Consider the following 25959-nt stretch of genomic DNA (forward strand, 5'->3'; position numbering starts at 1 on the left):
ATTACAAAACAAAACATTTTCATTTGGTCCATCAGAGCCTGAGTCTGGAAACACCCATGGAGAATCACCCTACAAGGCTGGGAAACAACTGATAAAATAGTTTCTGTGTCAGAAGAGCTGGCTGTATGTACAGGGTTAAAAATATTCACAGCTCAGAGTAAAAGGAGCAAATATAAAGGAGGCCCAGAGGGGAGTGTAGTGCTTCCTGGTGTTTCTCCAGTGGTAAAAACCCTATGACGCCACGGCAAGTGCGGGGCGGTGGGCAGGGCTGCCCACGTCCTGGGGGCTGGAGGGTAGCGAGGCCGGGGGGGCCTCTGGGAGTCGGCCTCACACATCCACAGGCAGATGCAGGACTTTGAGCAGCTACAGGGGAGGGCAGCTGGGAGGCTCGCTGCAACCTGGGCTTCCGACACAGGGGGAGGGCTGGAGGAGCCAGACCCTGCCCTGTGTGCGCCTAGGCGGGGCTGGCCCAGGATTTCTGTCGACGCTGGTCCTCCTGGCAGAGGTCAGGTGGTGCTGAGGACAAACCACCTTACCAAACGGCAGCTCCTGTCCCGCGGCCCTTGGGGCATGGCTTCAGTCCTGACCAGTGCTCCAGGAATTGCATAGTGTAGCCAGAGAGGGCAGCTAGGACTCTCCCCATCCCTGGTCCCTAGCCCAAGGTCGCCAGGCACCTGCCTCCTGGGATACACTGCTGAGACTCCAGTGACCTCAGCTCGTCTTGTGGGAGTGGAGGGGGTGAGAAGGTGGGCTCCTGGGGCAAGCTGCGGAGAGAAGGCTCGTGCCCCACAGAGGCCGTGGTCCCTGCTCAGCCTGCGATTCTGGCCTCTGACCCTCAAAGGCAGTGGTCCCTACCCATCTCAGGGTCCCAATCTCTGGTCCCCACAAGGGGGTAGTCCCTGTCTCCTCACCCTGGAGTCCTGGCCTCTGACCCCAAGCGGGGGAGGGTGGTCCCTGCTAACCCTTGCGTCCTAGCCTCTGACCTACCCAGATTTGGTTTTGTAAATGGAGCGCTCGACTGCCTCACACAGGCAGGAGCCCCAGGCCCATGGGAGAGGAGCAGCCTCACCTCAGCCCTGGCAGTCTGAACCTGACCCGGAGGCAGGCTGGCCAGAGGGGCTGGCGCGTAGCCCCCTCATGCTAGAAGCGGGGTGGAGGTATTCTGCTTGGCGGCCGGGAGGCCCCGGACAGGAGGGAGGGGCGGGGAGAAAGGTCCAAGGAAAGCTGTGGTCCGTGGCTGGCAGCTCCCTGGGCGGGGTCCTGAGATTCTGGTTCAAGCGTCCTCTGTTGGGGTCTCCCTCCTAAAGTGCATATGGGGGGCAGGCGGGCGTGGGTGTGGAGGTCACAACGGCCGGGGCACGTGCAGGCCAGCGACCTCAGGCGTGAGTGGGGGGCTGTGGGTGCCCCTGGAGGCCGTCCAGTCGCTGAGGAAGGCCTGGGCGGCCTTGCGGTGTGCCAGGCGGTGGGTGATGGAGAAGCCGGCGTTGCCCTCGAGCTGGGACAGGATCACCAGGACCTGCCTGGGGGAGGGGGCTGGTGAGGGCCGGGGGAGGCCAGGGAGTCCGGGGGTCTGGGGCGGCGCCCACCTGTGCAGGGGCGGCACACTGTCCTGGGTGCGCAGACTGCCGCGCGTGGACACCACGTTGAAGCTATCGGAGCAGTCACACTGCACGTGCAGGTAGGACTTCGGGTGGCGGTTCTCCACCACCACGATGAGCCCCGCCCAGCCATGCGTCAGGTAATAGCAGGTCATGCCCTCACGTCCCTAGGTGCAGAAAGAGCAGGTGTGGGTGGGGTGAGGCCTCCTCCCTGCCCCCTCCCCTTCGCCGCCCACCTCACCTCGTGCCGTTCCCCCCGGCTCTCTGTGAGCAGGATGATGGCGTCCGCCAGTGTGGTTGGCTGAGCCTCCACGGGCTCCACCATGACCAGCCTGGAGCTGTACACGGCCAGCACGTGGCCGGGTGGCTCCGGGGAGCAGCGTGGGCTGGAGGCTGTAGAAGGTGTGAGTGAGGGGAGCCTGGGGCACCGTGGTGGGGAGGGCCGGGGGTCAGGGTGGGGAGGGCAGCGTTACCCTGTGCAGCAGCCGGGGGGCCCAACATGGTGGGGCTCCAGTGGTTGAAGGCACAGCACACCACGGCGTACTCGCCGGGCTCCAGCATCACGTCACAGTTGACAAACTTTTTGACAGCTCGCTTGCTGTGGGCCAGCAGGCGGCCCAGGCTCAGGCGGCCACCGCTGCCGAAGGAGGCTCGGAACACCAGGACGCACAGGTCCAGGAGGTGGCTGTCTGCTGAGTCTGCACGCCTGCAGCCAGACCCGGGAGGGGTCACGGGCAGCACCTGCTATCTGGCCCCACGGGCCCACAGCCTCACCCTGCACCCCTGACACATCCCCTGGCTCCGCCTACCCACCCCAACCAGTGCTCTAGCCCCACCCTGCCTCTCCCCCCACAGCCCACAGCTGCCTTTACCTGCTGCCCTCCTGGAACAGGGCAAACTCCAGGGATGCACGCTCCAGCACGGTGAGCGCTGTCACCCCCACGGGCCCGCTGGCCGAGGTGGGGAAGCAGCCCTGCACACGTGCCTCCTGCCAGTCTGAGTGCACTTTGCAGATGTCCACGGAGTCGAAGTACCTGAGCAGCAAGAGGACGCTCTGCTGAGCAGCTCCACCCCAGCTCCAGACATGGGAGCCACGCAGGAGTCCAGGTACCCCCTAAGCCCCTTCCCCAAGCCAATCTCTGCCCCTCTGTGTCCTGGGCCTTTCTTGGGACCAGTGTCCTGGAAGCCCTGGTCCTGGCGGTTCCCCATGGACACCACCAGGGGGCCCAGGCCCTAACAATGACCTACAGAAGACAGAGTCCTAAGGGTAGAACTTGACTTCTCCCCACCCCCTGCCTTAGGTCTGCAGAGGGACAGGCCAGACTTCCCAAGCGGGACACACTGTGGGTCAGGGCAAGGGGTCAAGGGCACCGACAAGTCAGGTGGGCCAAACAAAGGTGGCCAAAGCACAGGGAGGCTGTGCGGTAGATGTCGGACGCCCACTTCCCGCAAAGTTCAGGTACCTGATGAAGTCACTGTACTCCATCCAGAAGACACCTTCACTGCTGCCATGGGGCATGAGCTCGCCACGCAGGTGCCCCGGCCAGTGTGGCCACTCATCTGACCAGCTGCCATTCCAGGAGAAGCGGCCCCATGGGTTCCGGAGGCGCAGGAGCCTGTGGACCACGGGGCTGAGGGCCACGGCTTCCACCACACATCCACATGCCCTGGCTACCCACGGCCAGCCCAGCCCTGCCCCTACCTGGAGCCCTGGACATCTCGGACATCCAGGATGGAGTAGGCATGGCGGGGGCGCAAGCCCAGGCTCTCGTAGGCAGCATCGTCCACCTTCATGTTGCCCCCACCACAAGAGGCGCCCATGAGGAACCTGCGCAGGCAGAGTGGCCTGACTGACCGGGGAGGCTCGCTGACCAGGGGCCTTTAACGAAGGGTGCCCCTTAGTAACCAAGGACCTCACTCACGGAGGAGGGCTCACTCACCAGAGGACCCCTGTCGGCCCTGAGGCTGGGGAGTCCTTCCCTGACTGTGGGGGAGTGCAGACCCCAGGGACCCAGGAGAGATACACAGAACTCAGGAAGTGTTGGTCTGCTCCCTACACAGTGGCCTAAGAGCTCGGAGGGTTTGGGGCTAGGGGTTGGGTAGGCCTGGGTCCTGCTGGCTCAGGGCTGCGGCCCCCTAAGGGACTGTGGCAGCGGTGATGCCCAGCATCAGCCGAGGGCAGGGGGTCTCGGCACCAGTGAGCCATCTCTCTCAGGCTTAGGGTTTTGGACCCCCCTTACAGACACGCTGGCCAATTTGGGCCGGGTCTCAGAAGGCAGCCCACTCCCACCAGGCGCCTCCATGGAGCTTGCTCCACAGAGCTCCAAGGAGGTGCATCTGATGGCCATCACAGGCCCAGGTCGGATGAGACCTTCCAGGTGAGGGCTGATCAGCTGTTATTCTGCCTGTTGCCCTGGCCTGTGCGGGTGGGACCACCAGCCAGCAGTGGGAGATCACAGGGCTGCAGGCCCGGCCTCCTAACTGCGGTCAGCCCACACCGGAAACATCTCGTGAAACACAGGGTGCGTGTCAGAGGACACCTGCCTCTGCATCTCCCGCCACTCTGGGCCCGGGCCTGGCTGTCCCCTAGCCTCGTCTCTCCTCTCCTCCCAAAGCTGCTGACCGCCAGAGCACCCGCCCCTCTTACCCAGCCTCCTTAGAACTCAGCATTTTGGCCCAGATGAGGTCAGTGTCAACGGGCTCCTCGCGGGGGTTAGTGGAGCTGACCTGCAGCGCCAGGCTCTCACAGGGGGCACCGGTGAGTGTGGCCAGGCCTTCGATGGCGCGCCCTGCCTGGAGGGCAAAGTAGGAGCCGTGCAGCTTGGCCAGCGCCTTCTCGATGAGGGCCACCCACAGCTGCTTCCGCTGGGCCTGCAGGGAGGGGCTGGAGTCACGTGGCCCTCCAGTGCCCGCCCCTCGCCCACCTGTGCCTGCCCACCCTGCCACCTGTGAGAAGAGGAGGAAGCCAGCCTCGTCGCAGGGCAGCATGTCATCCACCAGCACCGTCGTCCACGTGCCGTCCTTGCAGAGCCGCACCTGGTAGGCACCCTCCGTGCACAGACTGCGTGTGACCATCACCCGCTCGACCAGGTCGGGCCGCTCTGCCAGCACGGCCAGAGCACTGAGAAACCTGTGCGGAGCCAGAGGCCTGGAGGTGAGCACGACCAGACCAGCCTGCCACTGGGCCTGAGAGGATGCCCCACACTCACCAACAGTTGCCCAGCAGCCCCTGCAGGATGTCCGAGGGCCGCAGTGTGTGGAACACAGACCAGGAGGTGCTATGGTCCCTGAAGACGGAGCAGTTGATCTCATGAGGCCTTAGCCACTGCTTAACACGCTGCTGGACGCTGTCACCTGCGGGGAAGCCCACAGACTCGGGCCCGGGTGGGAAGCTGTCATCCACGAAGTTCACGTTGTTCTGCAGAGACCACAGCCACACACGCTCAGGCTCAGCTGGGTGGCCCCGGGCCAAAGACGCACCTTGCTCCAACTGGCAGCCCGAGACAACACCCTGAAAATGCTGCCTAAGTCCCAGAGGAAAGGGGGTAGGCACGTGTACAGTTACCCTGACCCGTGTGGAGAACTCAGCTGGGGCCTCGTGTGACTCACACTACCCTACGTGGGCACGGGGGACCACAGCCAACCAGGGCACTGCAGGCTGGCAGCGGGTCAGTGGGAGGTATGGATGCCCCAAGGAAATGGAAAAGCCCCCCACTGCAGTCTGGACACTGCAGGGGTGGTAGGCACAGAAAACCTGGGCAGCCCCCCGCCTAGCCCATGGCCCAGCGCACCAAAAGCCCGAGGTGAGGGGACCTGGCTAGGTGGGGGAAGGCAGGACACAAGACTGGCCGAGCTGTCAGGATGGGCTGCAGGCAGTGATGGGGCTGCAAACCCCTCTAGTTGACCTAAGGGTGACACTGCCCTGGGCTCAGGTCTCCCACAGGTCCTTGGGCAAGAGAGCATGAGGGGATGTCCCAGCCCCAAGTTTTGGCTGGGTCTGCACAGCTGGAGAAAGTGCCAGGCCTGCCTGCCGGCATGAGGCCTCCAGCTGTGTCCCTACCTCCCCGTGGCTTCAATGTCTATGGGAAATCACACCTGGCGGGGGGGGGGTCAGGACCACTGACTATGGGGCTATGGACTCATAGAGAACAAGGGGGTAAGATGTAGACAGTGGGGACCAGTCACACTCAGGTGAGGGGTGATTCGGTGCCAGACTCAGCACCTGGGGAAGGGAATGCTGCCTCTCTTGCCACTGGTTCCGCCCCCTCCCTGGCTGGAGAAGGGACAGCAGAGAAGGACAAAAGATGCAGAGCAAGGCCCATGGGGAAGGGAGCATCAGCCCTGGTGCATGGCCCACTCTCCTGAGGGGACTCACCTCCCGGCAAAAGGCCACGATGTTTTCCCAGAGAGCCTTGGCCTCACCCTCATCAGTCTGCCGCCGCTTTTCCACGTGCATGCTCTCCCTGCGCCTCAGGGGTGTGGCGCCCCGGCGCTGGGCCTCCAGGAGCTGGGGTGTGTGGCAGGCGGCACAGTGCTTAGCCCGTGGTGCATTGAGCAGTGTGCAAGCAGGGCAGGCCCACTGACCTGGGCGTTCAGGTGGTGCCTCGGGAAAGAGGCGGCTGGCCTTGTGGGCGGTGCAGAGGCCAGGCTTGTCCACGCTGCAGTCAGGGCAACGAGCAGGAGGCTCGCTGTGCTCCTGGAAGCCATGCAGCTTGGAGCAGCCACACACAGTGCACCTGGGGGCTGCTGTGGGGTTCTTGAGTGTGCACTTGGCGCACGACCAGGTGGTGAAGTCGGGGCTGGAGGGGCTCGCTGGTGTGTAGCGCACAGTATCACCGGCCAAGTCAATGACATCGCTGCCCGGAGCAGTGCCACAGGCCTCACACAGGCTTGCAGGGCTGGGCGAGGAGCAGGAGCTGCACCGGCGCAGCACGGTGCCGCCCTCAGCCGCCTCCTCCTCCAGAGCACTAAGTCGCTTGCCGGAAAGCAGCTCTGCCAAGCGGGAGGCCCCAGCAGAAGTCCGCCCTGGGCCCTGAGGGGGCCCCTTGGAGCCAGCAGCGGGGGAGGGCTGGGTGGCCTCAGGCACCGGTGGCTGCAGCTGGGGGGGTACCTCACGGCGGCTGCGAGGCACAGGGTTGTTCTGCAGGGTGGGTGAGAAGGGGCTGAAGGGTGGCATCCGGGGCGGCTCCTGCTCGGCAGCAGCAGAGGGAGGGTCAGCTTCATTGCCTTCCCCAGGCTGGGGTGGAGCAGGTGTGATGTGGAAACCGGCGGGGGCCACAACTTCGGGGACCACCAGGGCCTCAGGAGGGATCCTGGGCAGTGAGAGTTTCCGGGGGCCCCCACAGGCAGAGCAGGAGCTGGCAGTTGGCGTGTTGTGCAGTGTGCAGCGAGGGCAGGCCCAGCCACTCCCAGGTTCTGCTGTCCCCTCCTCCTCTTCCTCGGGCTGCCCCCCACCTGGCTCCAAGGCCACTAGTCCCTCTGTCCGTGCTGGACCTGCCTCCTCCTTGCAGCTGCCCTTAGGTTCCACCAGGATGGTGGGCGGCTTGGGTAGGACCCCGTTGATGACTGGCAGCAGGGAGGTGCCGGGCACAGGCTCTGGGGCAAAGCCACACACCTCACAGGCCTCCTTGCCGAGGAAGTTCCGGAATGTGCATCGGGCGCAAGGCCATTTCTGCTCCTCAACGCTCAGTCGCAGGATCTGGTCAAGATCAGGCTTGTGCCGGGGAGCCTCGCAAATGGAGCACTGGCGCTGGCCGGCCGGGTTCAGGAAGGTGCAGCGCGCACAAGACCACTCTCCAACCGTGGCCATGGACCCAGGCGAGTGTGTGTGGCTGCAAGGGATGGTCCCAGTCAGTGCCGGCCCAGAGGACGGGAGCCCGAGTCACTGCCTGGGATGAGGGGGATCAAGCCAGCAGGATCTGTGTCCTTCTGGGCTGTGACAGATGTCAAGCTCAAGAAGGCAGCCTGTGAGGGGCTTGAGGACTCTGAGGAGTAAGAGGTCCTCCAAAGCCTCCAAGGGACCCCAAGGCTCTATCCTCAGACCATTTCTGGGGCGGTGGGCCTGTGGGAAGGGAGGGATGGGGCTGAGCCATACCACCTTAGTGGCCGTGGGGCTCCGGCGTGAAGGTAGTCTTTGATAAGTCACAGTAAAGAGTGTGAGTGAACTTCCTTGACAGGACAAAGGGCATCCACAGAACACCTGCAGCGGGTGTGGGCCCGCGGTGAGACGGAATGCCTCCCCCCGGTCCGGAACACAGCAAGGCTAGTCCAACACTGTGCTGCGGTGCCGGCCAGAGCAACCGGGCAAGAAAAAGATAAAAAGGCATCTAATTGGAAACGAAGAAATAAAAGTCTCTCCATTTGCAGACGACATAATCCTAGACAAACTCTCAAGAACCTACAAAGAAAACAACTAGGGCTAATAAACAAATTCAGCACGAGACCAACACAAAAAAATCAGCTGTGTTTCTATGTCGGCAATGAATAATTTGAAAAGGAAGTTAAAAAAAAGCAGTACTTAAAATAGCACCCCAAATAATAAAATACCTAGGAATAAATTTAAGGAAGTAAAAGACTCATACTCTGACAGTTATAAAAATTGCTGAAAGAAAAAAGACCTAAATAAATGTAAAAACATCCCACATTCATGGATTAAGACAATATAGTTATGATGACAATACTACCCAAAGTGATTCAATATAATCCCTATGGCCTTTTTTTGTGTGTGTGCAGGAATGGAAAAAGCTGATTCTAAAAATCGTATCACCCTGGCTGGTGTGGCTCAGTGTATTGAGCACTGGCCTGTGTGAACCAAAGGGTCACCAGTTCAATTCCCAGTCAGGGCACATACCTGGGCTGTGGGCCAGGTCCCTAGTAGGGGGCGTGTAAGATGTAACCACACACTGATGTTTCTCTCCCTCTCTCCCTCCCTTCCCCTCTCTCTCTAAAAATAAATAAAATCCTTAAAAAAATAAATAAAATCCACATGAAATTCCAAAAGCCCCTGAGCAGCAAAAACAATCTTGAAAGAGTTAGAAACTCGAGACAGTATGGTACTGGCATAAAGACAGACTACATGTATATACTATATGGTCTTTTTAAAGCAGACTTTATTTATTTATTTTTAGAGAGAAGGGGTCTCTCTAAAAGAGAAAGAGAGAGAGAGAAACATCACCCGGTTGCCTCTCACATATGCCCTAACCAGGGACAGGATGCACGGCCGGGCATGTGCCCTGACCAGGGGTCAAACTGGCGACCTTTTGTTTTGCAAAATGACACCTCTCACAGCATACTATGTGGTCTTCACACGACCAATAGAGTAGAATGGAGAGTCTAGAAATAAACCCTCATGTATACGGTCAAGTGATTTTTGACAAGGGTGCCAAGACCACTCAATGGGGAATGGACGGGCTTTTAACAGATGGTCCTGGGACAACTGGGTACAAACAGAAAGGAATGAAGGTGGGCCCTTACCTCACACTGTAGTAAAAAATACCCTGAAAATGGACTAATGACCTAAATGCAGGAACAAAAACTGTAGGACTCTTAGAAAAAAACATAGGTGAATTTTCATGACTGTGGATGTTAGCAATGGATTATCTGACATGACACCAAAAGCATGGGAAAGTAGAGAAAAAAATGGATGTTGTCAGAAAAAGGGGAAAGGCAACTCACAGAAAGGGAGAAAATGTTTGCAAACTGTATGTCTGATGAGGACCTTGCATCCAGAATATGTAAAGAATCCCTAAAGCCAAACAACAAAAGAAAAACAACCTGTTTTAAAAATACACAAAGGACTTGAATAGACATTCCTACAAAGGAGATACACAAATGGCCAATGAGTACCTGAAAAGATACTCATCCCTGGTTATTAGGGAAATGGACACGGAAACCTGCCGTGAGATACCACTTTACACCCACTTGGACTGCCAGAGTCAAACCCGCAGACGTTAACAAGTGCTGGCGAACCTGAGGAGGAACCAGAGCCCTTCCTGACACTGCTGGTGGGAATGCAAACAGCACAGCTGCTCTGGAAAACAGTCCAGCAGCTCCTCAAGAAGTTACACTGACCCACCACACGACGTAGCAATTCCACCTCCAGGTATCCACCCTAAAGAATTGGCACACGTTCACAGCAGATCTACTCACGACAGCTGAATGGGGAAACGCCCCGGAAGCCCACCAGTGAATGCACGGGTGAGCCACAGGAAAGAATACAGTTCTGATACATGTGTTGAAAACCTTGAAAACATGCTAAGTGAAAGACACCAGACACACAAGACCATATGTTTTATGATTCTATTCCATGAAATGTCCAAGGCAGGCAAATCCATAGAAGCAGAAAGACCGGTGTTTCTAGGGGCTGGAGAGCAGTTGATTGTATGGTGTGCATGAGGCTTTCTTCTGGGGTGATGAAAACGTTTCAGAACCTGGCATAAGTGATGGCTGCATGCTGTGAATGTACTAAAACTACTGAATTGTTCACTTTGAGATGAGTAGGTTTTTAAAAAGAATGTTTTATTTATTTATTTTTAGAGAGAGGAGAAGGAAGAAAGAGAGGGAAACATCAATGTGTGGTTGCTTCTCTCACACGCCCCCTACTGGGAACCTGGCCCACAACCCAAGCATGTGTCCTGACTGGGAACCGAACTGGCGACCCTCTGGCTCACAGCCTGCACTCAATCCACTGAGCCACACCAGCCAGGGGTTTGACCAATAGTTTTATGTTACATGAATTTCATCACACACAAAAAGTCTGAGTACATGGAGGGCCAGGTCACCACGCACAGTCCTCTCCATGCTGGAGGTGGGGTCACTCCTGATCCACAGCCTCCTGATGGGTCCCCCAGCCTGGCTGGCTATCTGCTTCTGGAATTTCTAGGAACCCTCTGGGCAGGGGCCAATTCTGACACGTGCTGAGGGCTACAGATACCTGATCATGAAATACAACCTAGCAGTGTTCATGGCCAAGTGAGTACACTCCTGCCTAGCAAAGGACACAACCCTTCCATCCAAGGTGCTTGGACTGACCCAACTCCTGTACTTCAGCAGCCCCTATTGAGGCCTAGCCCTTGGGCACAGCCTGAACTCTGTGGGTACTGAGCACCCTCTCCTCACCTGCCCACCTGGACCACTGTAGGCCCAGTTCTGCTCGGCAGAGGTGAAAAGAGGTAGCTCAGCATCCTGCAGCAGCATGCAAACCCTCTTCCTCTCACCGTGTACTCCCACAGACATGCATACACAGGTGGGGTCCTAGGCTGCCTCCACCACGACCCCAAGCTCACATCCTGAGGTGGTGGGGGCCATGGTAGCCCATGGGGTGGGGTTAGGGGCAGGCTGCTCAGTTCCGGGATAGTGAGGGGGGATGGAGGAGGAGGAATATCCAAGATCAAAGGAGGTGGGAGAAGGGGCCAACACCAGCCTGTTCGGAGTAGCCTATGCCAAAGTGCTAGCCACACCTGGACCTGGGAGACCCTGCTTGCGACAGGACATGGCCTTCCTGGGTGGATGGAGACTGGCTGGGGGAAGGCACCTGTATGTGGCTGCAGGGTGGACAACACTCAGAGGGGGCTCCACCCCACCTGGAGCTCCGGTATCAGGAGGATTCTGGCTGTGCCTTGGGGGGTAGGTAGGCTGCTGCCAGACACATACAGACTGGGTCTACACCTTAGGGGCATGACAGACCCCACAGGGAGAGCCAGGAGCCACAGGCCAGGTGTGGCCAGAGGACATGGTACTCCAAAACGTTGCCAGGCCCAAGGAGGCATGCATGGCAGTGTGGTAGGCACATGGAGAGCAAAACGGGAAGGCCTGAAGGACTGGGAAGCGGGAGCCAGGAGACTTGCACCTGGCTCCCAGGACCTTGCTGGTGGTGCAGAGCAGGCAGGGCATCCACCTTCCACTCCTCCAGGGTCCCCTTCCACAGCCTGCCCTGCAGGCCACCCGCGTGTTGGAATGCAGCCTCCTTTGTTGGGTGGGTTCTTGGGTGCCTGGCCTACCCACCTTCCCCAGGGCTGGGCCTCTGCTTCTCCCAGGTGCAGAAGAAAGGCACTCAGGCCCACGGCAGAGCAGGTGGGATGCTCCGGAATGGTTCCTCCCACCCAAGATGGGTCTCGTGTCTACGCTAAGGGCAAGGCTGGCCCATTGGCCTGCCTCTGAAGGGCTAATCTGGGCTCGAGGTGGCGTCCACGCTTCACAACACACTCTCCTGAGCCACTGCTCTGCTGGCAGACAGATCAATTGTTCTTTACAACAAGACACAAAGCTTGTGATTCTAATGCTATCTATATTCACGTCAAACCCTTTTGGTTCAGGAAGAAAAAAAAACTTGCCTCTTCAGTAATAAAAAAATCTACCCTGGGCAACACGACTGTTTCCCAAGGCCCAGAGCAAACTCTGTAAAGCCACCTTCCAGCGTGGACAGGCCCTGGGGTGTGTGAGAGGGCCCCCAGCACCAGCAGAGTGGGTGTGGCCAAGGGCCAGGTCAGCTTTAACATTGGTTTCTGTGAGGTAAAGCCTAAAAAATCTTCCTGGACACTACCAGGGGCCCCTGCTTCCTACCATTCCCCATTAGAGAAGGGCCCGTGGTCCAGGTGTGGGGTACCGTGTACCCCCACAGACATGCATACACAGGTGGGGTCCTAGGCTGCCTCCACCACGACCCCAGGCTCAGAGTATGGCCACATTCGCCTTGTGCACCTCACCTAAGCTGAGAGGTCTCCAGAGGGAAGACTCAGGTTCCTGCCCCATCAGGAAAGGTGGGCCCCGGTGTCCCTGCTGGTCCCAGGCACACTGAGCAAGGAAAGCCTTGCAAACACTGCAGGGAGGTAGAGGGCAAGGAACCCAAGTCCTGTTCACCTGTGTAACCTGCCGGCTGGCCAGTCCCTGCCTTGGGCTAGCTGCACACAAGGCAAGGTGTCTGCTGCCCCGGCCCGCACCCGGGTGGGACCAGGACAGGTTTCACAGCTGCCCTTGTAGACATGGACAATCTGGAAGATTCTGTCTCGAGTTCAGAAAGGTTTAAATGAAAACAGTACCTAAAACTCAAATTTAGCCCTGGGGAACCAGAGGAGAGCTGGGCAGAAGCAGCTGCCCCTCTGGCTGGAAGGAGGCTCTGGGGACGGTGGCAGTGGCACAGCCTCAGGGCAGGCACGTGCTCCCTCACCAGCCCCAGCGACCCTCACTTCACAGTCTGCACCCCTGTCAGTGCTGACGGGCGGTGGGAAGTGGCTCAGGGGTCAGTGACAGCTGAGCAGAGGAACCCTGAGCAGGGGAGCAGCTGCTCTGGTCTCTGAAATGCCAGGGCCACCCTCAACACCCCGGCAGACACTCAGCGAGGCCCAGAGATCTGAAATCCCCGGAGTGTCCAAAGGTGAGGCTGGGCCGCCAGGCAAAGCTGGGAAGAGAAAGTGGGGAATCTGGAGTCAAACCAGACCCTCAAACAAAATGTCCCCAAGTTCCTGGACACTCACTCAGAGGCTGTCACCTGTGCTCCAGGACACAGAAGCAACTGCTTCTGGGGAGAAAACTGGCTGCTCGTGGAAAACAGCCTGAGTTACTCCTTACAACAGAGAGGCCACATCAGGTGGAAAATACAGGTAACTGCCCGGAAAAATTCCATAACACATACCCGCTCTACCCTCATTACCTGAGAGTTGCCAACACTCAGTTCTCATTCAAAAGAGAGGGGTGGTTATGGAGCTGCCCTTGGGGCTCACCATGAGGCCCCCAGGACATGCGTGTTCACAGGGCTGTGGTTGCGCAGCCCCGTCCTGGGCGATGGCCTTACACCTCCCCAGGAAAGTCGAAAGCAGTAAATGCTGTCCACACACAGGCCTCGGTCGAGCCACCGGGCCTGAGGCTGGGCTCCTGGGCAGGCCGTGCCACCAGATGCAGGTGCCACGCCTAGCTATGGTGGCCCAACCCTGGAGCCCCGGTTGGTTCCAGACGGTGCTGGGGGCCTCCCCTAGAGGTCACCTCCAGCCAGCCTTGGGTCATTCTCCTTGTCTCCGAGTCCCGGGGGTGGGGTGGGGAGCAGAGCTTGCAGCAGCCAGTGCCCCCACCAATCACTTATTAAGATGAGCAGCTCCTGGGACACCGAAGTTCCTGCTCCCAGCCTGGCAGTGAGTTATAGGAGGTGTGCCCACGCCCAGCTCTCTCGCCTTCAGGACTGCAATGGGGCGGGTGCTCCCAGCCAAGAAGGCCGCGTGCTGCCAGGAGGCAGGGGCTGCTGTGCTGCCGGCTTCTGCACGTGCCCTTCCAGGCCCTGATGCCCGTCAGAGCTGCGGAGTGGGTCCTGTGCACACTCCCAGCTGCCCCTCCAGACTGTGGCGAGTGTACGCCTGTGGGGAGGGTGTCCTGCCAGGGGCGGCGCACAGTGCAGCCATGATGCGGTGGACCCCCTGCCTTCTACACCTTTCCTGCCATTCTGTCATCTCTGGTCTGGATGCCTATGAATTCCTCAAGGTCATTAACGCCATTTCTTCCCCATCTGTTTTTGCCCACTGCTCCCAGGGGCAGAGAGTGACCACCGTGAAGTTGAGGCCCAACTACAGCTCCATGAAAGGAGCTGCCTGGCTGCACCAGCCCGGGGCGAGGCCTGGTGGAAACCAGAAGAAGACACAGTGATGTCAAGCCACCAGGCACTTGGCTTAATGATGTGAGTCAAGGTCCAAAGTCTACTGCATACACGCGTCCCTCAGAGCACTCATGATGCCTCGCAGGGAGCTGCCTGGCAAACCCCACGGGGTCCACAGGGGAGCTGCTGCTCGGCAGGGGGCCAGCCGCCTTCCCTGGGACCCAGTAATTCTACTCCCGGCAATGTATCCTAAGGAAATGAATGAATATAAAAAGACGTGTGTGGAGAGATGGGAATCTGCAGGGAGCTCAACATCACTGACCGTCAGGGAAATGCCAATCAACCACCGCTGAGCACCACCTCACACCCACGGGAAGGGCCAGGATGCGGAGAAACGGGGGCTGGCCCTGCACTACTGGTGGGAATGCAAAATGGTGCGGCCACTTTGGAAAACAGTGCAGCAGTTTCTTAGAAAGTTAAATATAAACTTGTAATAAACTTCAGCGATTCCATTCTCTGTCCAACAGAAATGAAAATGTGTCCACCCAAAAATGTATACACAAATATGCATGAAACACAAACAGGTAGACAGGGCGGCCTGCCCAGACGAAGGAGTGTCATGCAGCCAGAGGGAGAACGAAGCACCAACAAACGCCGTGCACACAGACCTTGAGACGGCGCTCAGTGCAAGAAGCCAGGCATAGAAGAACACACATCACAGGACTCTGCTCATGGGAAATTTCTAGAAAAGGCAAATCTGTGGACAGGAAGCAGGGAGTTTGGGGACAGGGAGGGTAGCTGACAGGCAGGATCTTCTGGGGGCATGGAGATGCTAAACCACCGTGTGACGGTGATGGCTGAACTACTCTATAAATGAACTACCAGCACGGGACCGTATCCTTGTGAGGGGTGAACCTGACAGCACGCGTTACATCTCAGGAAGCTGGGACATAGCAACGTTCACTAGTACGTTGTCAATACGGTAACAAGGAGATACTCTTAATTCACTACACCTCATTCCCAACTTCCCGCCTCCTGGCACACCCCTCTGGACCTCAAGCTCCTGACTCTTGCCCACCAGGGTATCTTACAAGACCTCCGAGACTCCCACCCACCTGCGCTAAGACCCTCCGGCACCTTTCCAGATGCCTCCTCTACTAGGGACTCAGGCCGCAGCTCCGCTGTCATCCCAGGGGGCTGGGCCCACACCTACATGCCTATCAGGGCCCTGCCTGCTGCCCGCCCGGCAGGAGAGCCCAGGATGTGCTTTTGACAGAGGGAAGATGTCTGTCACCCACTGAACCAAGGCCTGGGCACCCGGAGAGAGCAGGGGCTACCCATAACTCTGCCCTGAGGTCTGTGGAACCTGAGTGTATGCTGAGCACCAGGCACGCCCCCCCCAGCAAGGCCACAGGACAGAGTGAAAGCAGGGGCGTCAGTGCTGAGGTAGGACGTCGAAACTTGACCTGCCCTCACGTTGGTCACTGCACAGCCTCTGAGGGGAGGGTCTCCAGGTGATCCAACGGACAGCCTGGGCTGAGAAACCTGGGCCGAGCCCAGCCACAGCCGGGGGGGCTGGCAATGTGAAGGCCCACCCCTGGGGCCTCATGACCCCCCACTGCCTGGCCGGCAGCCATGTTAGAGCAGGGGCATTGCACAGATGGGGTGTCCCCCAAATCCTGCAGGAAACAAGCCAGCATCCTCAGCACAAGCCGGTGCCACTCAGACCTGGGGCTGGCAGGCTCCCCACCTGCAAGGCTAAAAGCTCCAGAAGCTGCTTCTTCACGAGCACCGGACGGAGACACAGGCTCAGTGGGCTGAAAGAGGGCCGGTCTCCCAGACCTTCTTCACCAAGCGTGGGGCAACGCCAGGGCTTCTCAGGTCTCGTGCCATTGAGGGAACGTGAGCTGCCATGGGACCCTAAGAAATGGGGATCCCACTTCTCTGCAAGCCCCTCTGCCAAAGAGGGGCACCCTGACGGAGCAGCACTCCCAACCCTTGGGGCCCACCCAGCTTTCTTACCTTTGGGCCTGGGGGCGCAGGGTCTGGTGCTGCCGGGTGACCAGGGCAGCGCCCCAGACAGGCCCCCCAGGGCCGCTTCTACAACAGCTGGCTGCTGCCGGGGACCCTGGGAAGGGCGGCCCCGTGGGGAAGCCATGGTCCGACTCAGTCTCGGCGGCCAGCGAGGAAGCGGAGCTCCCCATGGCCCCCGTTACGGTGGCCACACTGAGAGCCGGGCCTGGTCACATGTGGCCAGAGCATGGAGGGAGGGGAGCTCCCACACAGGAGACAGGGCTGCCGGGCTAGTCAAAGTCACACAACAAAAATAAACAGAGAGAGAGAGAGAGAAAGAGAGAGAGAGAATAAAGAGAAAGAAGAAACAGCATGATTCACAGGAACAAAGCCCCAGGAGCTCTGGAGGTTCCCCAGTGCAAGCAGCCATGAGGCGGGAAGGGGACAGCCACGGAGCAGGGCTGGGGCCTGCGCCTGGCCCCGCAGCACCCACCCCAGGAACCTCCACTGTAGAGGCCCCCACAGGGCCAAGGCCCACGCAGCGGCAGAACCGAGCCCCGTCCTCTGCTCTTAAAAACCCACACCAGCCCATCAGCCGCCCAGAGGGGAAGGATGATGGTGTCACCGGGCACTGGCCTTCAGAGACAGCTGTCTTCAGTGAGAAGTGACACAATTTTGCTTTATTGTGGAGGGAAGAATCAAGGGGATGTTTAACCAGAGGAAAAGGAAAAACAGGGGAAGTGAACAAAGCAGAGCTGGCACAGCCCTGCAAAGCCTGGCAGAGGCCTGCGCAACGCTATGTCCGCCAACCCACCCTTCTGAGGCCTTCCTGAGGAGCCTCCCTGACCCAGAGAAGCCTCAGGGCCCGAGAGGAGACGGGTGGCCTGAGAGGTGCCCGGGAGGCCAGCCAGGCCTCCAGTGGGAGACCATCTGCACACTCCAGGGCAGGCCCCTACCTCTACTGGCCAAGGGGAGGAATGAAACACAGCCCAGGAGCATCCACCCTGAGACAGAGCGGGACACCTCATTTCAAACGAGCCATGTCCCAGTCAGGTTACGGGAGATGCCCGCCTCCCCTCCCCTCCCCCAGCCAGCCAGCCTGCCTCTGGGCCAAGGTGGGCATCTGCTTGGCTTTCCAGGCCCCTACCCCCAAGTCCACTGGACACGTGTCTCCCAGCTCCCAACTAAGTCCCGAGGTGATGGCGGCCAGGGCCTGCAGTGGAGCTGGGGGACGCATCCTTGCAGCACAGGCAGGCTGGTCGGGGCCACGGGCACAAGGTGGGGCTGTGCGGGGCTCCCTGCGTGAGAGTGAGCAGCAGCAAAGACATCGCTCTGGAAACCGCAGAAGCCAAGGGCCGTGGGATCTGGGACAGTAGACACCTGGGGCCCCCGCCCCATAAGAGCTTTGGTCTGATGGGCCGAGTGCCCCTGGAGCAATGATGTTGCTGGGTGCCTTTTCTCCAGGGGACATGGGTGGGACAGAGAAACACCAGCCCTGACTGGCCTGCTGGTCCCACAAGTCACCTGACACTCAGGCCCTCGCCACAGAGCACAGTCAGAGCTGAGCAGTGGGGCAGAGACCCTGTGGGGGCCAGAAAAGCTGACACTGTCCCCACCTGGCCCTGAAAGACTGTCTGCCAGCTCCGGCCTCCAGCAACACAGTCCAGTAGGAGCATCGCATGAGCCACGGGGTTTGTTTCCAGTCCACCAACAGCCATGTAAGAAAGGTACAACAGACAGGCTGTGGGAACCCAGCAATGAACCCCATGGAATCTTCCACACCCAGAATGTTATCGTGTCACTGTAAGACCGGGTGAAATCGTTTGGGAGCCGTGTGACACCATCTTGGGTCAAGGACTTTGGACTCTGCGGTGGTTCACGCTCACCCTCCGAGTGGACGGGCCACACTCTGGGGTCAGCAGCCACATGTGCAGGTAGCTCCGCTAACAGAGCATGCTCAGGAAGGCACAACGGGAGGCCTGAGTGCACGCAGCTGAGGTGCACGGGGCACACCCACGGTGGTTTCACACCAGCCCGAGGCACCGGAGACACCTGCCTCCCCCATGACTGCACGTCAGACATTAGAACGAGAACAGCCCCCCGAACTTTTAAACCCCACTCTACACAAGCCCCTTTGGGAGGAGGGCCCCTTTCAAGGCTAAATCTTGAACAGGTGGGTGGCAGGGAGGGAGGCAGCCGGTGAAGGCAGTTGAGGGCTTGAGCTGGAGCCTTGCTCAGTTGTGACGCCCATGGAGCAGGAGTGCTCCTGACTGGGTCCAGAGCTGGTCTGTCCCCGGCGAAGCTTTGCCTGTTTCCACCCGGACAAGAGGACTGGGCAGCATGGGGAAGCCTGGCCCAAGAGCCCCCACACCAGGGGTGGGGGACAGGGCACAGAGTACCACTTGCAGCCAGGTCAGGGCTACCACATGCGCCTGACTCGGGCAGAGCCAAAGGGAGAGCCAGCCGCCGTGCAGAGTGAGGACATGGCCCTGGGCGCCCCGGAGAAGGCAGGGGCCGCACCAGTCCTTGCTCGGAGCTCAACAGCAGGGACAGAGAAGGGAGGTGGCTTGTATGGGCGAAGATCCCAGGGAGCAACTGGCTCCAGAAGGGCCTCTCCAGGGATTTCCAGGGCTGCCAGCACTCCAACATCCCCAACACCCCATCTTGGCCCGAGGGAGTGGGGAAGAGGCCCCAGGAGTGAGACCCATGAAGGATCACCCTGGCTGGGCATGGCTTGGCCAGGCCGCCAAGCAGTGTGGACTCTGCTGCCCCCAGCCCACCTGAGGGTCCCACCTGCACATGCACCGTGTGGGAAGCCCTGCCAGGGTAGGGTGGGCCAGTCACGCTCCGCCCTGACTCCCCGTCAGAATGACCGAGGATGGGAGCTTTTACGAATATCACCACCCAGGTACTATCCTTTGTGGCGGAACCCCAGGGTGACGAGCCTTATACAACCTTCTCCTGCAGGAGCTGCTGCTCCTCTCATCCCAGGTGAGACCTTCTGCCAGCCCTGCAAGAGCCTACACCCACTCATTTATCCCTTTGCGCACCCTCTAATTCTCCAGCAAACGCCCACTGGGGCCCTGCTGGGTTGCAGGCCCGCCTGAGGCACTGGGTATGGCGATGCTCAGGAACCCTGGTGGTCACTTTTTGGCTGCTGTGTCTCACAAAGAGCCTCATGCACAAAAGGTCTCCAGGCAGGAGCCAGAGAGCGGACGACGGTAGCACCAGCCTCCTGGACTGTGCAAAAGGGCAGGATCCCAAGACATGGCGGCTCAGGATAAGCAACTGCCCCCTCCCCGAGCCCCTGCTGGCTCTTCCTGAGCTCGTTTGGGAACCACTGCCCTGGATCTAAGTGGGGCAGTGACCTAGATCTGGCCTTGGAAGCACAAAGGTGGTGCTGCTGCCACGCCCAGGGGGCAGGGTGTTACTGTCCGCCAGCCCGGGCTCGAGGCATGTGCCTAGCATGGCCCTCTGAGAGAACAGCCGGGGACCACCCCCGAGAGTGATGAGCACAAAGAAGGCCAGGCGAGGACAACCATCTCCACAGGACACTGCATGGGGTGCACCTCAGTCATGGCAGCTTGACCCCAGCAGCGACACCCCGCCATCCCTCACCCCAGCTCACCTGCCCCCACTGCCCTGTGGGCCTTCAGCATGTGTGGGAAAGGGAAGGGGGTGCTTCTCTGTGCTCCCACTGAGTGAGGTTGCCTGGCCCAGGGACAGGGGTGAGCAGACACCAGGAGCCTGCAGCCATGGAGGCCACAGAGGGCAAAGGGTGGGCCACACCCAGATCCCAGAGGGGAGGGACTGGGTGTTCACCCTACCTCTCCCTCTGGGGGCTCCCTGTGCGTCTGTGCCCACACATGAGCCTGTGTGACACAAGCCCCATTAAGATTATCGAGACCCACGGCCCCACCCTGTAGTGATGGTCCTTCACCACCTGCAGCGACCCGATGGGCCAATGAAATCAGCGCCAGGATAGGGACCCGGGAAAGGGACAGAGGGCGAGTGGCCCACCCAGGGGACACCAAGCTTTTCTAGACCACTGTTCCCTGTGCCCAGGGTGCTCACGGCCACCCACCACACGTGAAGCTGGGAGCCTGTCCGAAGGGCCCCCACAGCCTGGGGAGGGCTGCCACCTGGGCAGAAACATGAGGACGTAAAGCTCCCGCCTGAGTGAGGGCAGCCTTTCCCAACCCTACCAGAGAACAGAAACCAGGCTGGGGCCCCACCCTGGAGAGGGCCCAGACCTTGACCTCCCGGGCTGGGACTGGCAGGACAGCATTCTCCTGCCGCCACCTTCCTCACTGGGTCAGCAGCTCACCTACATCAACAGCTCCCCTAGAGGTGGGAGGACAACAGGGCACAGAGTCAGGGGATGGGCCCTTGGGGATAGAACACTCACGTGGGGGTAACACCAAAGGGAGACAGGCCCAGCAACATGTGGGTGCCTTGTGGTGCTCCCCAGAATGACAGGAGCATGACCCCAAGCCTCAGACGCACACGCTTGCAAGGCCATGAGAACCTGGCTTTGTCAGGGCAGGGGCCTGGGCAGATCTTGGGGGGTTCTGTGAACCAAGGGTTCTGCGGAGAGACTCTGGCACCCCTGCAGAGAGAGAGGGGCCCACACTGCACTCCAACCCCACTGCTCCACCACGGGTCCCATAGCCCCAACTAAGCCATGGTGCCCAGGAAGGGACTCGCCCCTACTGTGGACACGCCTGAGCTCCCTTCCATGCCTGTGTCAGTGGTACAGCGAGTCTGCCAACAGCATGGCCACCCCAGGCTCATACCCCCAGGCTTAGTGGTCCAGGCTCAGTGACTATGTGGCTCTTGTGCTGGGCTGTACCCTCACCCGCAGGCCAGGGCTGCATGGACAGCTGCCCCACTGCCAAACACAAGAGCCTGGACAAGGAATTGCCCTCAGTCACTCTGAGAATACCCCTGTGGGAGGTGGCTCAGGGACTGCATTCCTTTTGAAGCTACACCTGTCCCTCACCCAGAAGAGGCCTGAAGCCCCAGGGGAGAGACTCAGCTCAACCAGCTCCTCACTGCCTAGCCCACGCCCCCAACTGTCCCTGGGCCAAGTAGGGTGGCAGGCGGACCTGTTCGAGATCTCAAGGCAGAGGCAGAAGGGGGCTCCCTTAGCTGGCTCTGCACACGGCAGGGGCTGCCAGGGAAAGGTGTCCAGGTGGGGCAGGGCTCTGGGCAAGCAGCCAGGCATCAACCGAGATTCACCCAGACCCGGGCCCTAGCACCATCTGGACACTCTCACCTCCAACCACTGCTGCGGGCTGGGTGGCTTTGCACTCATGCCCCCTCCTGTTCTCCCTAGGTGTGGCGTGAGGGCACCGGTGCCCACCTTGCTGCAGCCTCCCCCATTCACTCGCCATTGTCCTTGGGCAAACACCAAGGCTGGCCACTCCCTGCCCACAGGGCCTGCCACTGCCAATAGCAAAAGTCACAACACTGCTGACCTCTGAGAAGCGGACTGAAGAGGTTCTGCTGAGAATTATGATAAACGCCCACTCAGGAGCAAGGTCCCGGAACAAACGCTGTAGGCTCCAAAAGTATGACCGCTTCCTATCAGTAAACCTGGGAAGAAACACGCCCGCCCCAAACACCGGCCCACCTGACTGGGATCCGCTGTCCAAACATGCCACATGGCAGTCACTGTTCTTGGCGCGTCTGGACTTCTCTGTATGTCAAGTAATTTGGCCCCTGAAGGTTCTGGCCAGTGGCTCTAGGACAGAAGTCAGGGCTCCTCACCGTGCAGCCCGCCCCCATTTCCTCAGCCCTGGGGAATGGCTCTGAGCCCCCCCGAGACACCAACTGACCCCATTCATTGCAGCGAACCAGCAGCTGGTGGGTTGTATTCACTCATCTTTCTGAGGCACCCGCGTTCTGGGGTGGGAGGAGATGGGCCCCTTAAAGTCGAAAGCACAAGTGAGGAGGCTGGAGGACAATTACACAGGAGGATCCTGGGGCTGCCTCCAAGGAGGGGAATGGGGTGACTGTGGTCCTCTCGTGTCTTTGAAGCCATATACCACCTCAGCTATGTGTAGTGAAAAAAGGAAATTGTTTTTCATACAGTACTATCAGAGGAACAGGGACACTCTTAGTGTTTCAGTTTCTAGTTCAAAAATTCAATATTAGATGTTGAATACTATTTTTAAAAGATTTTACTTATTTATTTTAGAGGGAGGGGAAGGGACAAAGAGAGGGAAAGAAACACCAGTGTGTGGTTGCCTCTCATTTGACCCCTGCTGGGAGCCAGGCCCGCAACCCAGGCATGTGCCTTGACTGGGAATTGAACCAGTGACCCTTTGGTTCAGGCTGGCATTCAATCCACTGAGCCACACCAGCCAGGGCTGAGTACTATTTTTAACAGGAAAAGAGAAGGTACCAGACAAGCACTCTCATTTTTGGCACTTCTTTCCTACATTTCTGTTTGCCAAGTGGCGGCAAGAGCAGCTCTGGCCCAGGCAGCCCGGCAAGCACCCGCCAGCTCAAATCGTCTCACAGGGAGATGGGTGCTCAAGCCTTCGGCTCACTAGAAAGGAAGGCATTAGGGGGATGGGGCGGGGGAAATTCTCTGGAAACACAGGGGCTCCAGGATGTGCTGCCTTTCCTGTGATGTGGCAGGAGGGCAGCACCAGGCAGGTGCAGAATTAAATTCTGCCTCTGTGAATTTAATTCCAAAGGGCAACTCTTCGGAAAAAAATGTGGATGTGAGTGGGGACTGGCTTAAGGAGGAAGTCTCTCTGCTTCGGGTTTGGGCTGTGACAACACAGGCGGAACAGGAAGCTGTAACAACTGCCTCCCTCTGGATGCAGACACACGCGACAATTCCCAATAGCGGCTATTGACCTGCTTTCCTCCTGATACCTTGCAGCACAGCTCAGGCACATCCCCCAGCTCGGTCACCAGGGAGGTGGGGACACAGCCCTAGAAGGTCCCCCAAACTCCAGAAAAGCCAGAGCAGGGTGTGGGACAGCTGCTAGAGTGGTGAGCAGCACGCCTGAGGCCAGACCAGAGGCAGCTCTGTCCCAAAAGGCCATGACTGTGGGTAGCTGGCCCCATCAGGCTCTTCACTGATCAGCTGGGGCCCATAAATGATATCTAGCTTTTGGAGCACTTTTAGGGCTGCTTCTCAGTAAAATGGGGCTTACCGGAGTGCAGCCTATGAGACAGGGGCCTGGAGAGCACAGGGCCTGGAAAGTGCAGGGTCTGAGTGCAAAGGCGCTTTAGTGAATGTTACCACTGTCCTCTCTCTCTGGTGAAGGACAGAAGGACTCTGCATGGCTGGAGACGAAGGAGGGTTCTGTGTGTTGCAGGATTAGCAGACCTGGTCACTTCTGCTCTCAGAGCCAGGGTCTGGTGGTGGGGAGGGGTGGGGGGAGAGTTGCTCAGAGCAGATACAATATCAAAGAGCACAGGTCCCTGCCTAAAGCCATGCAGCCACTAAGCCTTGGGCCCAGCAGGGCTTAAATCTGGTTTTTGGAAGGTCATGAGGTCATGGGCCTATCTGCTCAGGAAAAGCAGCTCCAGAAATTTTCAGACGCAGAGGGAAGGGAAGAGGGAGAATAGTGCTACTCCTGGGAGCAGAACGACCTGGGAGGAAGTAAGGTGTGCCCATTCCCAAGGCCAGGCTGCATGGGCTTCCTGCACGAGCACCAGCCGGGCCACAGAGCTGGGATCCAGGTTTCCCTGTGCCTCTGAGGCTCTCCTTCCAAGACAGGCTGGGAAACACTATCTCTTTTCACATTTGAGAGAGTCATTCAGAGAGGAAGGATGGAATTACCCCACCACCTCAATCAGCTTCTGGGGGCTGAAGATAATCACTCGCCACACCTAAGTGACACACACAGGACTCCAAACCTGGACAGAGGGAGGACCCAAGGGATCCCCAAAGAAGGGGCTCTTGGGAGGAGCTCAAACCCAACTCAGCACCAGTCTGAGTACGTTTTCCTCACAGGATGCCAGGGCTCTAGGTTGCAGGACCCCAAACTCCCTACCTGGTCTCGCAGAGATCCTGTTGCCTGCAGTCTAGTTACAAAGTCCTGTGCATTCAGGGGTCCCCAAGAGGCACCCAGTTAGGGCTATGTGACCACACAACAAACCTTCACTCCTCCGGACCAGAAGGACTCCTTTGTGGCCAACAGGAAAAACCGGGTTACCCCCGCAAATATTCTCAGGAATAAATCCCCTGTAACTTCCCTGTGTTGCTCCAGCGCCAGCCCAGGGAAGAACAGGGAAGAGGAAGTGTTAGGGTGGCCAGTGGGCACACAGGGCGCACCTGCACACACCCATTCCATGGAATTGCCCTCAAGTACCTTAGTGGGGAGGGCTGCGGGCACCACGGGATGCGTCCCCTAATGCAGCCGAACCAGGACGCAGCCTGGAAGATAAGGACACTCAAGGGCAGGCAGAGGCTTAGGCCACCGCCAGTGTCCGCAGCACCCCTGGGATGGTCTGTCAGTGATTCAGATGACCCCGTCCCCACCGGCTCCCCTCTCCAAGCAGCGCACCCAGCCCAGTGAGGGCTCGGGCAATGCCCAGGAGGCGCCAGCGAGGCAAGAAGCAGACCCTGGATCCAAGGCTGGCAGCCCTGGCGCTGAGGGGCGCTGCCTGCCAGGCCCGGGCTCCGGTGAGGGTCCAGGCCGCGCCCCCACCCCGGCTGGCTGGACTCACCTCCGCAACCCCGCGGCGCCTTCTCTGTCCGTGCGGCCTGGGCGGCGCGGCCCCCGGCCCGCTCACCCCTGCCAGCCGACCTACAACTTCTGCCACTAACCGCACTGCCCTGCCGGCCTCCGGCACTGAGTGCAGGAGCTGCTGAACGCCCAGACCCGGCTGGACCGGTCCGCGTCGGGCGCCCAACCTACGCCGCCTCCGTAGCGTAGCGCCCAGCCAGGGCCCCGCGGCTACGGTGCGCCCAAGGCGCACGAGGCGCTGTGAATCGCGCGCGAGGACTACTGTTCCCACAGGGCCGCGCGGCGCCGCCAGGCCGAAAGCTCGGGGCGGTGCCCTGCGCGCGAGGGAACCCGGGAGTTGTAGTCCACGGGTTGGCGGCCAACAGCAGCCCAGCCTGGCGCCTTCCAGCGGCCACAGACTTCTTGGACCTTCCCCTCCATCAGCGCCATTAGAGATAGCCGAGCCTCGGGCCCCAGGGAGTGCTGCGTGCTGGATTTCGTAAGTGGGGAGGGGGTGCGCCGTGTAGAGGACTGCGACTACACCTCCCAGGATGCCCTGCGCAGGAGGAAAAGGCCTCAGTGTCCGGCCCAGTCAAGGCGCTTCCGGCTGTGCCTTGCGGGCAGTTGCGCTAGTCTGCCGTCACTTCACCCCTTGTCGTTCAGCTCCGCTTTGACTCTTACGTGTCCACGGGGCTCGTAGACCTCCTTAGCTTCCTTCAGGACCTCTTCAGTTTCTCTTCCAACCCCTCAATCATCTGTGCAACTTCTCGGTTCCCCTTAAGGACTTCACATTCAAAAGCTCTAGTTTTGGTGGGACCAACCTGATTCTAAGACACGGCCTTGGCGCTTCGAGTGTGACTAGTGTGGTTGTGGAATCACTTAGAGGGCAAATTACTTCTGAGTCTCAGTTTCCTCCTCGATAAGAGGGAAACTGGGATCTAATTAGACCATTGGGAGGACGAAATGAAATACCACCACAGAACGTGTAGCCAAGTGCCTGGTAGGAAGTCAGTCCTGGGAAGCGGTGTGATTCCTGTGTTACTCCATAGAGACGGCCGAACAGAACCCGCCCCCC

At 59.3% G+C, this 25959-nt stretch overlaps 1 protein-coding gene across 5 annotated transcripts; it reads right to left on the reverse strand.

Annotated features, from left to right (window-relative positions):
• CAPN15 (calpain 15) lies at window positions 1-25146 on the reverse strand. 5 transcript variants are annotated; one of them, XM_036021155.1, is made up of 13 exons: window positions 24886-25135; window positions 24210-24341; window positions 5974-7429; window positions 4808-5016; window positions 4545-4728; window positions 4246-4469; window positions 3301-3426; window positions 3062-3214; window positions 2471-2632; window positions 2072-2304; window positions 1840-1991; window positions 1587-1765; window positions 1-1520 (listed from the first exon to the last, which is right to left on the reverse strand). In XM_036021155.1, exons 3-13 carry the CDS (start codon window positions 7405-7407, stop codon window positions 1343-1345), a joined length of 3234 nt encoding a protein of 1077 aa, XP_035877048.1. In that variant the 5' UTR covers window positions 7408-7429; window positions 24210-24341; window positions 24886-25135; the 3' UTR covers window positions 1-1342. The 5 variants fall into 5 exon arrangements, with proteins under 5 accessions (XP_035877048.1, XP_028368000.1, XP_028367990.1 ...); XM_028512199.2 differs by lacking the exon at window positions 24210-24341 and having other exon boundaries at window positions 1-1516; window positions 24886-25146; XM_028512189.2 differs by lacking the exon at window positions 24210-24341.
• Between the last annotated feature and the right edge of the window lie 813 nt (window positions 25147-25959).

This window comes from Phyllostomus discolor, chromosome 3, assembly GCF_004126475.2.
Source record: "Phyllostomus discolor isolate MPI-MPIP mPhyDis1 chromosome 3, mPhyDis1.pri.v3, whole genome shotgun sequence".
Lineage (NCBI taxonomy): Eukaryota > Metazoa > Chordata > Mammalia > Chiroptera > Phyllostomidae > Phyllostomus > Phyllostomus discolor.